The sequence below is a fragment of the Argopecten irradians genome, chromosome 7 (genome assembly GCF_041381155.1).
Source record: "Argopecten irradians isolate NY chromosome 7, Ai_NY, whole genome shotgun sequence".
Classification (NCBI taxonomy): domain Eukaryota; kingdom Metazoa; phylum Mollusca; class Bivalvia; order Pectinida; family Pectinidae; genus Argopecten; species Argopecten irradians.
This window is the reverse complement of record NC_091140.1, coordinates 21328347-21347700: the sequence shown is the minus strand read 5'-3', so window position 1 is coordinate 21347700 and position 19354 is coordinate 21328347. Positions and strand designations below refer to the sequence as shown.

General features: G+C 36.4%; 1 protein-coding gene across 8 annotated transcripts in view; it reads right to left on the bottom strand.

The window, feature by feature from the left end:
- The window catches only part of LOC138327825 (protocadherin-11 X-linked-like), a 35266-nt gene that overhangs the window by 12815 nt on the left and 3097 nt on the right, over window positions 1-19354 (bottom strand). For 2 of the 8 annotated variants that reach the window (XM_069274223.1, XM_069274231.1), the window contains exons 1-2: window positions 18541-18695; window positions 683-3602 (exon numbers count right to left, since the gene is read on the bottom strand). In XM_069274223.1, the coding sequence (XP_069130324.1) occupies window positions 683-3424 (2742 nt within the window). In that variant the 5' untranslated portion in view covers window positions 3425-3602; window positions 18541-18695. Of the gene's footprint in view, window positions 1-682; window positions 3603-3684; window positions 3808-3844; window positions 3998-14026; window positions 14050-15784; window positions 15938-18540; window positions 18696-19354 lie in introns of those variants that run through there. The other 6 variants (XM_069274225.1, XM_069274230.1, XM_069274227.1 and 3 more) reach the window with 6 other exon arrangements.

Below are 19354 nucleotides of genomic sequence, written 5' to 3'. Positions count from 1 at the left end.
ATTTTTATAATGACTGCTTTTTTTTATAATTCAGAGACAAAATGAAGCAAAAACCTGTAAGTCTGCCCTAAAACCTACTTTCCAGACCTGTTTTTTTAGCCTCGGTACAAAGCTAACATTACCCTGAGAACAGGTATTGTAGTGTTGAGAATTGCAGTATGTGAAACATGTAAGTGTACTATTAAATATTGGTCCCTGGCTTACAATACATCACACACTATAGACCATCCCTGTTTACCGACAAAAAAACATGGCTATATAAAATACACCTATCAATATTTCCTGACAATATGCGCATCATTTTATAGCTTGACCGATGATGGGTCAATATATTGCCAATGACCGACTAAGTACTTGTAATAAAGACTAGAAGGCTGACCTCATGTATTTGTTTGTTAACGATGTTTCGATCCCCGAAAAATACAAATATTTGTTTATAGAATCTTAACATTCTTTGAGAAGTGCAAATCAAACTTAATTACAAAGATATGCAAATTTTCGCATGTTTTAATCTTATTTCCACAAACAATTGACAATATCAGACATGTGTAACTCCATTTTTTGTTTAAATATTGTCAAATACTTTAACAATGACTTTTAGTGGTGAAATACCGTAATCTTGAATATAACGACTGAACTATTTAAGGACAAAATAAAAAATTATATGATAAAGGATACCTACCTCGATGGATTTACTTCCATCCAATGTTGACGGAGGATTTTTAAAAGTTGAAAATGTCGTTAAATTTGTTAATGTAGAAGTATTCATAGAGTCTGTTTCATCACTAAGAGAAAAGCTCACTTCTTTTTTATTTTTCTTTTTTAGGGGATCATCGGAATTGTTTGAAGAATCTGTAGACATAGTCTCGTGTATTTTAGCAGTTGCTGCCATTATTTTTTGTGCCTCGTTTTTTGCGTGATTGTTATTTTCTTGGCGACTACTGTCGATTCTCCTTATGATGATGATAGTTACGACGATAGCTATAGACAACACAACAGTGACGACGACGATGATTACCACGATTATAATGTTCATTCCCGTGTCGTCATTTCCGGCTAGAGGAAGCACTGTATTATTACTAACGGTGATAATCACATTTAGATTCGTGTACGACTTTAGTTCGTTAAGTCCACCATCTTTGACCGACAGTACAAGTCGGTATGAGTCAGCATCGTACAGTTGTAACTTTCGGGCTACAACAAGACTTCCACTATAAAGCCCCATACTAAATACGTCTCCGGAGTTTGGTGGATCAATTGTATCAATATAGTAACGAAGACGAGAATTGTCACCATCGTCAATATCATAAGCCTCCACTTGAGTGACAAGGGTCCCAGCATTTACAGTGTAAGGGAAATACACAGTGTTGTTGAAATTATTAGGATGAACGATAACTGGGATGTTATCATTGTCATCGAGGACTTCCACCATGACCTGAGCAGTGCTGTACCGACGCGGCGTACCTTTGTCAGTAACCATCACTGTGAAGTTATACGTTTTCTGTAACTCGCGGTCAAGTTTGGTATATCCTGTAATGATACCAGTGTCCTTGTTAAGTCGGAAATCTGCTGGAATTGGCGGCACAAAATCGAAACTAAACTGACTGTTGACTCCAGCATCTAAATCCTGGGCAGTCAACGTGCCGACTTTAGGTCCACGGTCCTGGTTCTCGAGGGCATGGAAATGGAACAACGACTGTGTGAACATGGGTGTATTATCATTGATATCACCAAGTATGACCTCCACTACTGTAGAGGAACTTAAAGGTGGGTTCCCTTGGTCAGTGGCTGTCACGTGGAACCGGATAACTGGACGTAACTCACGATCCAAAGACACATCCGCCGAAATTGTACCCATGGTAGGGTCGATGGAGAAGAAGGACAGACCGTCAGGTTCAAGGGAGTACGAAACACGTCCGTTGTTACCACTGTCCTTGTCTGTAGCGATCACTTCTACAACGTATGCCCCGGGGTCATTTGACTCCTGCATCATGACCTGGTACTCTGGTTTTGTGAACTCAGGTTCGTTATCGTTAACGTCCTGAACACGTATGAAGAAGCTGGTGGTGTTCTGTCGCTGAGGAATACCCTGGTCCTGACAATTCACAGTTACATTATGGAACCTTTCAGTTTCATAATCCAGCTTATTTTGAATGACGATTTTATACATATCGGTGTAGATTTCTTCCAATCGAAAATTGTTTCCCATGACTTGACATCGGACTTTCCCGTTTGCCTCGCTGTCGCGATCAGACACAGCCACATTAGCCACATACTGACCAACATCGGCAGCCTCTGAGATGTCCGTACCAACTGGCGAAAGGTTAATGTTGATTTGGGGTGCATTGTCATTGAGATCCTGTATGTCGACTGTGACGACAGCAGACGCCATTAAAGGCGGTTGTCCTTGATCCGATACGACGACAATAAACTGATACTGAGTGTCCACTTCATAATCGAGGGGGGCAATCACAGACACCTCACCCGATGTAGAATTAATCATGAACTTTTGCTGGACTTTTTGTGACACACGTGAGCTGAAGGCATATGTGAGTTTGGCGTTGTTTCCAGCATCAAAATCCGATGCGGAGAGGATCAAGATGGTGGAACCGACAGCCTTGTTCTCTGGAATCGTGGTACTGTAGTTGGCACGTGAGAATGCAGGACGGTTATCATTTTCATCTGTAACAGTTACATTGATTCTAACACTTCCTGTTCGTACTGGGAAACCATGATCACTTGCTATCACTATTAATTCGTAAAAGTCACGTGTTTCTCTGTCTAACTTAAACCGAACTTTTAGTCCTAAATCTACACCGCCTGCCAAATTTGGAGTTTGAATGAGACTGAACATTTCGTTTGAAGGCTGAAGTTCATAGGACTGTATAGAGTTGTTCTGGCCGGTATCACGGTCTATGGCTCCAGAGGTCAATATCACATGACCTACATTAACTCCCTCAGATACGGTCAAGGCCACCTCCGAGGCAGGAAATACAGGAGCGTTGTCGTTAATGTCGTCAACTCTGACCTCTACTGGAATGATCTGGTGAAGGTCAAGCTGGTTAGTACCGATGTACTGTTTGTATACCGCCACATTAAATTTGAGAACACATGCCACTTCATCAGGACAGAGGGTTTCTCGGTCCAATACCACCTTAGTCAACAAAGAGCTTGACGTCTCGTTAATTATAAAATTTGAAGCATCAACGTTTCCTTGTGTAAGAATTTGAAATCTCATTCGACTGAACTCTTGTTCCGATACATTTCCGTATAAAAGACTATCACGGGCCACATTTCCGACAAACGTTTCCTTGGATTGTTCCTCTCGTAGTTTGTATTTGAGAATGGATTCCTGAGCGTTGGTCATTTGAGAGTATAAATCCAGAGTAAGAAGAAGAAACAGTTGTCGTATTGGTGCTCCCATGTTTGATATAAAATCCAACGAAATTCATAAAACACACGCTTTACACGACGAAAGTTTACAGACACCACATACACAAGAATTCCAGGAAAAAAAGGATTTAGGCTGATCTTGTTCACAAACGTCTACATTTTTCTATAAAATTTCCTCTTCACAATGTGCTTCACATTCCTCGACCCTCCTGTAAGTACAAAATAACGACCATTAGTAATATAGCAAACAAAAGTGAGAAATAAGTCGAGATTATTGACATAATATATTACCAGGAGAAATACGTAGCTGTATAAAACAGATCTGTGTCCCATTAGTACCTGATCAGCTAGTGGCCCAATATTGACACATTGTACACAGCTCTCACTCCTCAACACTAGTCAGCATGACTTTCATGCACATTCTTACAGACAACACCACAAAAAAACTCACCACGCTTCATTGAACACACTGTCACTCAGGTCACACCTGATTGGTATTCCACTCCCAGTGCCTGACCAATCACAGCGCCTGACTGACCAGTGGGCAGTGTGCCCTATGGACACTGGTCAATATTGACCTGATAATTAACAGGTGATTGACACACCTTGGTAGAAGGCTACTCTACAAGTGACCGACAAATATTGGCCAGAGTCTCTAATGTCTTATCTAAACAGATCATCAGGGTGATAAAGTTATTCCACATATCACTGGCCAAAATATACAATCAACATTTGTCAACTAAATACATCTTTAACCCCCAAAAAACTTCTACAGAGCTAAGATTTACTCAGATAAATTCTCAAAAATGTGTTTGATTCACTCAAATAAATTTTGAAATTAATACAAAAAGAAAAAAAAATCTCAATAACCAATCCAGATTGGAGAACAACAAATTGTTTGATAAGACTTCTAAATACATCATTATTTCCTAAATGCAATTGTAGAATACCATTGATACAAAATCCAGCTCATGACATAACATCAGCCTGAAGTCTAGAAATTGATACTCCAGAAATTTAGTTACCTAACAATACATGACTTTATGTTCCAACAAAAAATCCAGTCCCCTGTCAAATGTCACCGCTGCAGCATGAAGTTCATCAGATAGAGAAAGTATTTTCTTTTATACAAAATATTTACCAATAAAAAGTGCTGACGAGGTCTGGTTAAATGAAATATTATATATCAGGTACATTTGTGCTGAGGGCGTGAAGACTTTTAAAGAACTAAAGACATAGCCTTTTATCATATTATTAAAAAGTTTATAGTTTAAGAAATATTAAATTGATTTAGTTTCAGACCTTATGTAAATGTTGTTTTAAATCAATTAACTTGAACACAGGTTTTTAACATATTTAATAATACGAAGAAACAGACAGGCCGGGAGCGAGCTGTTTTTGGTTGTAGTGTATTGTGTAGGGATTATATACTTAATTGATTTTAAGGTGTTATAACCTTGTGGGGGGAATTTATCTATCTACCTGTATTCTCTCTTAAACCTTATACAATAACTATACCATAAAGGTTCCAAACATTCCTGCCGCTGTAAATTCTGACTTACAAATAGAGATAATTTATCAAATGTACCTTGTATTTCTTTACAATGTAATTCTGACTTTAAAAACATATTGAGCTATTTTCCTGAGTGACAAATTAGGTTACCCTAAGTAGTATACTTTCACAGAATGGAAATAATTATAAAGAAGAATTAAATCTTTTTCTGTTTAATACCCACAGAGGTATCATTTCTTCCCTGACAGATGACAGACATATGTTCATCTAACCACCTGTAGTTTATTCATAACTCGTTACTTACAATTCGGGCTTGATTACAGGTAAGTAGGCTGGTATGGTGGCCCCCTGGGGTGGGGCTGAACAGTGTTCAGGGGGTGGGGCCACGAGTGGTGGGAGTGGGGATCACTTAGTGCCACTGTCCACCTGTCAGTAACGAGCGAGTAAATGAAGTCGTTATTGAGTTGACATATTGGGGCCAGGATAAAGAGGGCAGTCACAAAGTCTACTTCACAAAACAATCGGGTAATTTTCTATCTGATTATAAGTAAAAACATCAGGATTTAGGATGCCAAATGTTATTAGCAGCTGATAGCTGTTTTCTCACATTTTGGAGTACTTGATAGCTGCTCAATGTGTCACTGCCCCAAACCAATTAAGATAAAAAAAAATCTTTTTCTCTATGTAGGATGTTGTTTTAAAAAAAGTCTGTTGCTCTATAATTGAATTTCAGATATTGATGATAATATATGATATGTCCCTGGTTCTCACCAGTGTTCCGCTGTGTCCTGGTCAGTTTGTTTGTGCAGGCTGTTCCTCTGTTTACACTGTAAACTATCCTATGACAGCATGTCAACATGCCTGCCCTAATATGTTTTAAACGGCAAACAATCACCAGGTTTTAGTTTTAAGATGTAATAAATTGACTAGGTTTAATCTCTTAAGTAAAGAAATACACATTGTACCAGAAACAATCTGTACTTGTTGAATTCCTTATTCAGGTTAAATGTATAGACAGAGTATCAAAGCACCGATATTTAAAATTGCGACAAACTTGTTTAGGAGATCGCAGACACATAAACATTTAGCTACAATGTATGATAGAGGTATCAGGCCGTTATCATTTACACTGAAATGAACACTTCCATGAGACAGATATTAGCTGATATATATAACAGTGGACATTGAATCTGTCAATCAGCACCACCTTATCAAAGTTTATCATGTCAGCTCCGACAAGCTTTAATTCAAACACAGATAAATCATTCCATTCACTAAAGCTAATTTATTTCAGAAAAGTAATCACTTTCAAATACATGTCAATTTCAGAAAGGTACTTCTTTCAAATAAATCTAAAGAAAGGAAAAAATAAAATACAGATTAATTTTTCTATTCCAATAAAAATCAAAATGAATTATAATTACTCCATGGTATAAAACTGAATTTAATAACTTCTATTTGCACATTACCATAATCAAAAATATATAATATAGCGGTACATATATTGTTTAGTAAAAATATTATGAGGTTTCTGCGTCGCTGTAATAAACAGCACTCGCTGTATTCCTAGACATGATATACTTACGATATTTACATGTGTGTTTAACTAAAACGTTTACACTGCACCCTGCTGAGATAATAAATTCAAACTTTTACAATCTCTCCCGACAGAATACAGTGCCACTTGAAAAGAATTCGTTTCGTGTTTGTTACAGCTATTGAAAGCATGTCTAAGGCCTTCAAAAACTTCAATATCTCTGTACATCAATTTATACAGAGAGCTGGTGTAATCTCATGCCCGTACATCTAAATATCATACATTTTCAATATCTTTACTTAAAGTAAAGCTTATAATCCATGATTTCTTCCCTGTACATTTTCATCACATTTATATATATAATTTAGATGCAAAAATTATGTTTAATGACAAAATTATAGCAGCTGTGATTAAAATGTATGATTTATTTTTATTGTAGAGATTTGGATATTGATAGAGCAGAAATCTTTGAATGAAGTAAAAAAACATTGATATACATGTACTTGAAATCTTTCACTGAAGTATAGAAACATTGATAAACTCAAAATCTTTAACATAGAACTTGTTGATACATGATGTTTGAATCAAAAACTTTAAATGACAAATTATTTACCAATAAAATAGTTGATATTAGTTATTTACCAAAACATATTTTAATAATTTTTATTAAATCAAAATTCCATTAAAATTACAATCCAAAATAATTGCTCTGTCGTTTTATCGGCCCATCCTACGATATTAAATATTTCATCCTTGATAATATCAGTCTACCAATGTACTATTAATGGTACTTAGAGGAACTCGGAGGCATATTTAATACAAATCCATCATATAATGGAGCATCATGATTCACCATATTTTTTTTCGAAAAATAAATAAAAAATACACAAGTTGTTTTTTTATGATTATGAGCTTATAGCTTTAAGCTGTAGACAGAAGGCGGGTAAAACAAGCTGACCCATTTTTGTTGTCTTTCAACCCAAAACAATAGAGCGGTATGCGATTTCTATACCTATTTGCTACGGTTGTCATCGAGTGTAGGACGGTGAAAACAGCTATCATTAGGATCAGCACACGACACCCGACATCCGCTACCATTACAGTACGGCCACAATACTATCTCTTCACTCAATCGACAACACACTTCTCGTTTTAATAGCGTAACTCTTTTTTGTAGATAATCAGACTAGATAATGCGTACATAGAGGAAGATCTTGAGTCCGTTGTAGATGTTGAACCATTGTGACCTATCTACCTTACCACACCCCTGTATTGTACCCACCTTCACCCCGGCCACATGCCACACATAGTCGCCTCCCAGACCTATCTACCTTACCACACCCCTGTATTGTACCCACCTTCTCACCCGGCCACATGCCACACATAGTCGCCTCCCAGACCTATCTACCTTACCACACCCCTGTATTGTACCCACCTTCTCACCCGGCCACATGCCACACATAGTCCCTCCCAGACCTATCTACCTTACCACACCCCTGTATTGTACCCACCTTCTCACCCGGCCACATGCCACACATAGTCGCCTCCCAGACCTATCTACCTTACCACACCCCTGTATTGTACCCACCTTCTCACCCGGCCACATGCCACACATAGTCACCTCCCAGACCTATCTACCTTACCACACCCCTGTATTGTACCCACCTTCTCACCCGGCCACATGCCACACATAGTCACCTCCCAGACCTATCTACCTTACCACACCCCTGTATTGTACCCACCTTCTCACCCGGCCACATGCCACACATAGTCACCTCCCAGACCTATCTACCTTACCACACCCCTGTATTGTACCCACCTTCTTACCCGGCCACACATGCCACACATAGTCGCCTCCCAGACCTATCTACCTTACCACACCCCTGTATTGTACCCATCTTCTCACCCGGCCACATGCCACACATAGTCACCTCCCAGACCTATCTACCTTACCACACCCCTGTATTGTACCCACCTTCTCACCCGGCCACATGCCACACACAGTCGCCTCCCAGACCTATCTACCTTACCACACCCCTGTATTGTACCCACCTTCTCACCCGGCCACATGCCACACATAGTCGCCTCCCAGACCTATCTACCTTACCACACCCCTGTATTGTACCCATCTTCTCACCCGGCCACACATAGTCGCCTCCCAGACCTATCTACCTTACCACACCCCTGTATTGTACCCACCATCTCACCCGGCCACATGCCACACGTAGTCGCCTCCCAGACCTATCTACCTTACCACACCCCTGTATTGTACCCACCTTCTCACCCGGCCACATACCACACATAGTCGCCTCCCACCCATTTAAACATTCCTATCCATAGCATGTCTACTGATTTTCCCCACCCTTAATTGTACTGGTATCCCTCCTTATCTAAACCCTCTCCCTCCAAACCCTGTCCTTATCTATACTGTGAATTTATCTGATTCCTAGTCCTGAACCTCAACCCCTGTCCTTATATCAACTGTGAATTTATCTTACCCCTAGTCCTGAACCTTTTCCCCCCTCCACCCCTTATTCACCATTACCTACCCTCCCCAGCTCTCATACCCACCTGACTTAAGTTCCGTAACCTGTAAGCTAATGAGCTAATTACTACTAGTTTAATAATAGTATCAAATGAAATATAAACAGTTTATGCTGTATTTCAATAACATCCCATATACATTCTAGTTGTTTTGCTAGGTAGGGCTAAATTACCAGAATTAGCACGAACCTTTTTGTAACCTGATTTTGGAGTATTGATCTTATTGTTGGAGTAGGAACAGTCGGCTAGACAACCGTTCAAATCATCCATTCAGACCCCTGACAAATTGTACTAATTTTACACAATAGCTGCGAGATCCTTCACAAAGCTTGTTTTTATGCTGGCGATATTAGGGGACATGTTTGGCCCCTGTTACCATCATGTTATAGCCTCCCATACAACATCTGTGCGGCCCTACCACAATAATCATCACGAGGATTTGATGACAGCGACAGTAAAAACTTGTAGCATTGGCAATGTTTTGTTTGGGTGACGATTCAATATCACTAAATCATCTATGTGGATTAATCACAATCACCTATGTATCCGCTACAACTGGCAAAAGTTCACATTTCATTGAATAACAAATCATTTCGGAATCCGGAACCAAAAGTTTTAAAATTGGATTAGAGATCAGGTAGTGATGTTGGATACGAGGCAGAAATCGGTGACCACGATTAGGAATCTGTCTGCGGTATACACCTGAGCTACGGAATGTCATTAAATTGTGATCAGAAATCCTCAGACAGCCATACTCAACTTTGTCTGTGCTCTATGGAACAGAGTAAATCTTCTCTCCCTTAAAATCTGATTGTGTTCGTTTTTTAGACCGAGTGTCAATAAGCGAGGATCTAAAAGTTGAGAAAAGGGAGGAAGACAAGGAGTCAATGAGCCTTGAGGGCTGTTCGATGGTCCTATATAGAATGACAATGAGTCTTATAAAACGAAAAGAAGAATAGAAATTTGTCTGGCTGACTTCAACGAGAACCTTATGGTACAATATCTTGTATTCCCATTCAATCACAACAATGATGTGGATCAAGGAAAAAACCGTATTGTTATTTAAATATTCTGAGTTATGAATGAAAAATAACAAAGAATACAAATTGGCACAATATTCTGATTGTTATTTTTCGCTGAATGCATATAAGAGCATTCACATTTTCTTGTTCATTGCGACACAATATTTCCTAGTTGATCATATTCCTGACAGTTAATACTGAATTCTGACATAGATTTCTGATATTTTATCAATTATCAATCAAAACGATTTCCGACACATCTGTATTTCAATAATCCTCTAGTATTCTAATGCTAATTGCCAGAGTCCTGCGATATATGAAGTCGAGGACTTGCAACTCTACAGAGAACAGTGTCAGTGATTTTGTATTGTCCTTCCCGAGTACCTGCCCTGTATGTTTTTCTGCCTGAATTATCACCAATTACAAAACATATCCACCGAGTACACTAACGAGGGAGCTGGCCATCGTCAGTCTTAAATGGGAAATATTGATTTGGACATCGACGGAATGCTCTAAAAAACGAAATCTAACAGAAAAGCAATAACAGCTTATCGTGAAAAATCCATTACGAAGAAATGTTACAAACGGCACAATTGTAATTGTTGTGGTGCTCAGAAACACCACAATTCGACCTTAATGGATATAAATATTCATCACTCATTAAATAAATTAATAAATAAGACTTGAATTCCTCTCAAGGTAGCTGAATCCCATGTGACACCTGGGTTGTAAATATGTCCGCATCAAAGGGCGTTTTCCTGGGGGTATCTGATATTTATAGCGTGTTGACAATTAAAGCCTATGTTTCCTGTGGCTCTGGGCTGGACATACCACATCCTATACAAGGTTTTTACAGCCGACCTTGTTAGGGCTGTTCATTACAGTACAGAAATGTCAACAATGGAAATCAACAATCACCAAATATATCTATAAATAATCGAGGGCCTGGCTTGTTTATGATGGTCGCAGAACTTCCGATGTCAGTATAGATATATGAATTATAACCAATCAGAGAAACTATTTTAAATCTGGTGATTGACACTTTTATGGTTTAGAATGATGAGATAATTTTCTTTCTCTTTGAAGTTAAATCATATTAAATGAAGCATATACCCATGGCTGGATATGACTAAGTACAAAACCATTCCTTTCTCATTCCAATTAACCTGACACTTAAACCAAAATAATTTTAATTTTTAAAATTTCAGATTTTTCTAAAGGGGATACATGGTTTTGACAAAGATTTATATTATAGAATCTGTTCACCTTTAATTGTAGTTTGGAATGTAACTGCCCTTTAACACATAAAACCTTTCTAAATGTGTAACAATAGTATATTTACTGATTTAAGTAGTTTTTTTATCCATAGGATTACAGGTAAATAAAAACGACTTTACATACTGTACCTATATGAGTCAACACCTGGTCAATTTCGTGCCACAGAAATATCGCAATTATTATCAACCATGTAGGTCAAATCGTTTTTAAACATTTTTCAACACTTAAAATGATTTATCTTCATTTTCAGACAACTTCATACTGATATGAACTTTTTCAATGCACTAAAGTTCACAACCGATTGAAGTCGAACAATTTCATCCGATGATAACGACATGTTTTGAACTGTACAATAATTTTTTTTCATTACTTGAGAAGACTGATAGTGCTTTTGACCTGATGACACAGTAATTACATTATAGAAAACAGATTTGTACAAAACTGAATCAGAAACACTACCCATACTAATTAATATTCCAAGAAACCTTTCAGACTTATCAGAGAATTAATTTCTATTAAAGAACCAGTATGGCCTTTTTATGTCTGATCCTTAGAACTAATGATAGCAGTAAGGTTAGAAATCCATTCTGTGGAACGATTTGGAGCTAGAAACCCTATCCATCACACCCATTTCCAGGTTACTGGTCTTTTAACATGAGAATGCCCCAAACCTGGCAAGGTGCAGAACAATAAATAAGGGGATGGTATAATATCTGACACCACGGCCAGCCCTAGCTCAAGAAGAATAGTCAATTATTAATTTGCAATAAGAAACAATCACATGAAGAATTCTGTATGATGTGAACATTGTCGGGTTGGGTGAGACCATCTTACACCCTGCTAACTGGTGCTGACGAACACCAGAGGCCTGATCAATGCCGCTCGCCAGATTAACGTCCTGCACCAAATAACACACATCCTACTATCGCCAACGTCAGGAGGAAAGGTGTTTTTTTTCAAGAAAATTTAGAAAACTTCCTCGCTCGTACCATAGAAATTAACATTATGATATGGACCTAGGCATTCATCTATTTTATTATAAGGAATTGACACTTTGCCTTTTGTAGCTAGAGTGATAGATACTCACTATCGCATGCTTATGGCTCATCATTGCCCGCGCAATTCTCAAAGAATGAAATTAATTTTAAATTTGAGCCTTTAATGTCTATTTTTATACTTCGAAATAAGGCTATGATATATGTGTGAATCAGAATCTAACAAACTAAAAATAGCATCTGGATAATGTTCGTCAAATTACTAACAATGGACATAAAATCTAATAAAAGCAAATCAAACAACATCCATCAAATTATGGCTGGATAAAAACAAAAAATAAACATTATAGGATAGTGGAAAGGAAAACAAACCAATTAATTGATTGATAAATCTGTTTGGGGACATTCTGATATTATAGGTATAATTTGTACCTGTCGGACAGGAGACAAATGACCTTGACCATCTACCTGTCTCTATTTTACCTGTAGTTCTGATTGATGGTAAACATCAAATAACAATACTGATGTAATGTCTGACATTTTATATCTATTGATAATTATTTTACCTGCATGACTGATGACTCATGTAATATTACAACATGAGTTTTATAAGGGGGGATACCGTCAGAAGCCAATAACTAGAAAATCGCTATAACCATAAGACGTAATAATCTCATCCGAGGTTTTTTTTTGTATTTTTGTTCAAAATTGAATAACTCCTATCAATAAATTTGAAATTAATAACAATTCCAACTCAATATTGCTTTGAATGGTTTGCCAGAAGAAGGTAGTTTCTTTAATTTGTACATCAAGTTCTCATTGTGTTCAATTGTTCAAATGAAAACATTTCAATAACAATTGAACCTCGTTAACATGAAATTCACTAGCAATGATAAAGTTTTAAGCTATTTAAGTTTACATAAGTATTAAAATGAAGCCTTGTTAGGAACAACAATATACTTAAAAATAAAACAGGATTTTTAAGTTATACGAGTTCAAGGAAACATGGCTCAAATACAGCTACCAATGCGCAATATCACTTTCGTGATAACTGGCAGTTCCAATTCATTGAAATACAGAAACAGTTTATCATGTTAACCAAAAACAGGTCGGTAGCATTATGTAAGTATAGATAGCAGATAGATTGATTGTTTTGCACTGAAAATAACACCATTTCCACAGGAAAAATACCTGTAATTTCACCTGGCCGAGCAGGAGAAACTGATCGGTAACGTACCATGAGTCACCTGTATTGATAAAGCGCTGACAATCATCGCTACATTATTTACAGCATTTTACTTTGATAAATATCGTCAATCTTTTGTTGTATCTCTGTATACCACATGTAAAACAATCCTTTTTTTCTGTCAGCACACTTTTTTCAGAGAATAGCACACTTTAGCAAACAATATTTAGCAAACAATGTAGATCACTACAAGATAGGAACAACTTGATCCCTTCTTCATCAAGTGAAAATGACAAAAAAAAAACTTTGACAATGAAACTCTTTGTTCCTTAAAAGATGCAACTCATACACCTTATTAGCATAATGCTTAAATATATATATATATATAGTTTCGTAATCTGAAGACGAGTAATATATAATGCTAATTTATATTTCCACCTACAGCACGATAAACGACAATAAAATCTACACTTGTAAATTATGGCTTTTTAGTGTTCATTTCTGAGCAACAAAAATTGCCCATTTTAACTTGGTAGCTTTCCAAACTAACCCGCTTACCTGTTTTACAACAGTCCATATTTTTCAGATCACAATTAATCCATGCTGACAGTCCATGTAGATAACACTAAAACATATTAGTTTATAGTGTACGCCTTCCAGTCAAACTCAAATCCGCCCTTAAACATTTTTTGATGAAGACAACAACAAAAAACAGTAGCTGGCTGCAAGGCAATCTAACTGTTTTATCTACTTTTGATGTTACGATAGTCGTCGATTTCAACAGTCATGTTAATTTCATATGTTTTGGATATGGACATCAGTGTACATTTCCCTCTTGAGTGACAGGTGCTCCCAAAGAAAATCAATATGGGGAAATTGATCTGGGTGTTGATTGTGTTTTGTAGATAGCAGAGCCATCTGCTGGTACAGACAATTAATTGTACAATTATATACCCTGCACAAGGCTGACTTTCATATGCTGTTTTACAATATTGCTGTTTTCGAAGTGATGTCAATGTATATTGTATAAATATTTTCATATTGTATTAAAAAAATTGGTGGCAACTGCAAGTTTCTCATTTTTTTTTCTTTCTAATTGTTATCAATAATTTATAAAAGAAAATTACTTCAAAATTAATATATGTATATTGATATATATACACCAAACATATTTCTAAATTATACACATAATGCATTATACTATTTTGATGTGTGAAAATATCCAAAGTTAAACCTGAAATCAAAGTTAAAACCTCAATAAATGATTTAATGTATTTATATACTAATTATCTGGGATAAAAAAAATCATTCCATTAATTTTGATGTGAAAATAAATTACAGTTTAGTATCTTAATGTGTGTGTGTTTAACGCTAATCAGTGTGAACTGATTACTTCACCAGAAATTGGTAGAAAATTTGCCCACATACATCAAATTAATCATGGTTAACTATCCAATCTGTACCAGGCTAAACCAGGTACAACATGGATTTAAAGTCTGTTTTGGGAGACGTAAACACAAATTTAAACATTTTAGAATTTTCCTGTCAACATTCAAACAGTCAGTTAGCATTGGCTAAAGGTCAGTATGTCAAATTATTCCCTGTAGAACAAAAGTTCAAATTCCAGCTAAAATAAAATCCAAACTATTCAAATAATTCCTTAACACCAAGAGTCTAAAATCCTTGTATTGTTTTCATTTTAGATGACTATCTTAGATTTGTGTGGCGTTAGCCTTGTGTGACATACTAGTTAGCGTAACTCAGTACCATAAAATTGGCCAGATTGGTCAGTCTGCCTGAAGGTACAGACTCGATGACCGGTATCACATTAGCTAATACTTAAGCTAAAGGCTGTAAATAATTTAATTGATTTATTTTGCCTGATTTATTTTGCCTGAAAACAACAATCCTTTTTGTATGTACACAAGAACGTACATAAAATATATCTATTAGTCCTGGGGACGTGAAATTTTGCTGAGCCATAAATCCTTGGGAGTTTCATCTCATGTCTGTTTTTTTCTAACATCTATATGTTTCCTATAGATCCATTTGTTAGATAATACCGACCATTAATACAGACGTTTCTGGTTTATTATCAGCACAAAATATCTTCAGCAATTGAATGTGCATAAACACTCAACTCCTCAGAGCTATAACCATTCCTTTGATTGGAAAGAAAGAAAACTAAGAAAGAAAGACATGATTGCATATCATCCCCTCCCATTAATAAGCTTTAAATTAAGAGAAATAGAAAATATTCAATAACAGAAAAAGCACATGTATAAATTCTGACAAAATATGGCAATATATACATACCAAATTACCGACATTCAACCCATGGTTTTTCTCCAAATTCTCCTGTTCTTTCTCCAAACGTACAAAATCTCTTTCTCATCGAAAGCATTCAGGTTCAATGTGCCTGAACAACTGTTTCTGATTTTCTCATTATATTTATAATTTCTATAATTATCCAGTCGGCATTGTTAGTGAAACACACACTAGATAGCGAAATCGGCTAAGAAAGCGTCCTGAGAGTGCCACAGGATAATGCCAATGGTTACCTTGAAGAAGGTAATTTTAGAGTTTCACCTGGCCTCGTTACAACACTAAAGCCTTTCTGTGACTCCTCAATAGAAAGCTATTGAACACCCTTACAATCCAAGTCAAGTTCAAATTGATAATGACAAAAACAATGACATCTCTGGATGTTACACTCCTTATACAAAATTGGGAAACATATTACTTCTCCGAGGGAGCTGGTATCGGCCCTTACACGTTAGGGAGCTGGTATATGAATGTTTGTAGATGTAGTTGATCAATTTGATGACTCTATTGTAGTGTTTTGTTGATTTTTAGAGTCGAGACCTTCTGATCCGGTCCAGTGGAGCATGTAAACATCCCCACCAATTTACAACTCTTCACCTTAACCACATATTGGCGACCGCCCCCGAATCTATCCAACTCAGTGTGGGAAACTATATGACTGGGCTAATGTTGTATCGTTAGGGTTCGTCCCCACGCGCGGGTAACGTACCTGATAGTCATACCCAAAGCAGGGGCTTTCACAATGAATCATTAATGCTTTACAACAATTTTTGAGGTTATAGTGTAAATTGAAAGCTGATTGTTGACGGGTTGATGAGATAGACATCTAAGACGTCTCCTTTGGAAGTCTTTGTTAAATTAACTTCAGTTCCAAAAAAACCTATTTTCTTTATCTAAAGAGTTCTATACAATACGTTTCCGTTATGTTTTAACTGGTAAATACATCTGAATACCATTTAATATTTTTTGTGAACATTTTCGGATGCTATTTAATATTTTTTGTAAACATTTTCAGATGCTATTTAGTTGCTTCAGAATGTTTACCCTGCATTACCACAAACCGCTAAAGATAATTTTAACATGTCAGATAAATGTTCTCATTTATAAATTATGTTCTACATTAAATTTCAAAGATTATAAAAAAGCATGTCTATATTCCTGTCCACAGTATAATTAATGTACAATTTTTCATTGTTGTTGTTTTGACCTTTGACCTTGCACCAGGATGAGTAATAACCGTCGTATTAAAAATAACAAAACACTAAATACATTTCCATTTTTGCACCTGGCGCAAGCGTTGAAAAGATGACTATCTACCCAAATCGCGTTAATGGCTCACAAATTGAGTCGTCATATTTTGTTGGTTTAATTCGCAGGACCGCACTGGAGCGACACTAGTTGATGGAGACATCAACACTTGATGTTTTTGTCACTCTGATATGTACACCACTTAGTCAGAAATCGTCACCTGTGACAGCTTACATATATTATATATCGTTATTTATATAGATTTAAATTTCAACTCTTTATTTAATGTAACATTTTATCAACGATAGGCTTCACCATCACAACTTAAAACATTCTTCAGAATTCATAAAATGTTGTTTTTATTGGTGAAATACCAGCTGTAGCTATTTGATGATGTGCCGACCTGGGTATGAGGTGAAGGGATGGATCCTCGCTACGCTTATTTAGACTGTATTATACTTCAACTTATTTAGTCATTTTATGATTTTATTGCTGTTTTCTCACAGAATACATGTACAGTAGATATAATATACTCCTTGTTAACTTTCATCCATTCACAACTTTCTGAGAACCTATCTAAATTATTTTTCTCATTGATCTAACTTTGAACTTAGATTAAAAGAGCAATTTTACCTCTAAAATTGTATTCTTGTGTTAAAAAATTAAGTGCAAGAGACAAGTTTTTATTTTACATTTTTTTCTTCCTTTTCTACACAAATTCAATGTTACAGCACTATAAGGCCTGGAGTTATGTCTCACAAACGAGGTGGGACAAATTCCACAGAGAAAAGCCAGATAAGTCCAATTGTTATAGAAGAGGAAAGTTTGGGTATGGAATTACATTGAGTAACACTTAGGCTTTTAGCTGGCATTTGGAGGCTCAGAGATCTGCTCAGGGAGACCTGTGTTTTTGTATTTCTGATCCTTCGTCCAAACACCAAGGCCTGTCCAGTAGAATCATATCCATGTAACTCTATCTCTCCTGAGCTGTTTCTGCCAAAACATCTTGTTCCTCTAATGTGTTTTTAGATAGGATTTAGGTATTGGTGGCCAATACAGACTTAATAAGGAAAGTGATGGTAATCTCGCTCTCAATGTCAAGTGGTGGGGATTTTCACAAATAATCACCCTGGAACTGACTAACACAACTCTAGTCATTGAGACATGTTGGAGAGAATTGGGAACAATGTTGCTTATTTCAAATTACTCCACAAAGTCTCAACCCTCGAAAATTGACTGTCAACCCTCGACAAGAAAGTTACACCACTGATATGATAAGATTTTTGATACATGTCATTGAAACATTTAAAGGTTTATTTTCTGTTTGTCTTACAAAGAATCTACTTCAGACAGAGCCCTTTATGGAAATTCAATGAAACTGCTTGGAGATTACCTAATGGTATGTCATTTTACAATTTAAAATTAATACAGGAATCTAAGAAGTGTCTGTGAAGTGAAGATATTTCTGAAAAGGAATTTCAACAAGTTTAGGCAAATACCTTCATTACTTCATCTTTGAATCCTACGAAATACTGAAAAGCACAGCTAGTCCAAATCCCAAGTCGCCATTGTCATATAAATGAAGTTGAGATTTTCTATTGTATACACCTCCCGAAAGTCAATCCTTGCTCTTCGAAAATAGTTTAAAAATGAGGCTTTAGACAAAAGTTGTGTATTATGTTTTGGAGACAAATTGAATCGCCAGAGAAAAAGTTGAGGTATCTTTGAGAACAGTAGATTGGAAATGTAACACCAGGCCTTTATATAAGCTAGAACAAAAGCTTTATACAAATATAACAATAGCCAGCCTTACTTTTCTATTGTCCTGTACATTTATAACAATACACGCTGGGGTACTTTTCAATGTCTTCTTCAGAATTAATCATTCGTGAACTTGTTTGTCTGTTCCTATTTCATCTTTGTTTTAAAACACGAAGATATTCTTTAAGGCTATGTAACTGATACCCTCAACTTTCAATTGAAACTTTTCACTTGGAAATGTACTGAATTTTTTATGATTACTCATTTGTTGGTCTTCTGAGAAGTCAAAACATGTTGGTATGTTGATAACATGCAAGAATTTTCACTTTAAAGTACAGTGCTATTTGACAAACAAAACCTTTTAAAGTTTCTATATTACCACCTAAAACATAGAGGTTTGATAATTACATATTCTTTTGTTATAAAATACATGACACCTGCAAGCTCAAAAAGGTGTCTGGTTGTCAACATAACAAGTCAATCAAGTTGGTTTTTAAATTTCAATTTATGAAATGGATTGCATAAAAAAATATTTCATAAAAAAATGTTTTT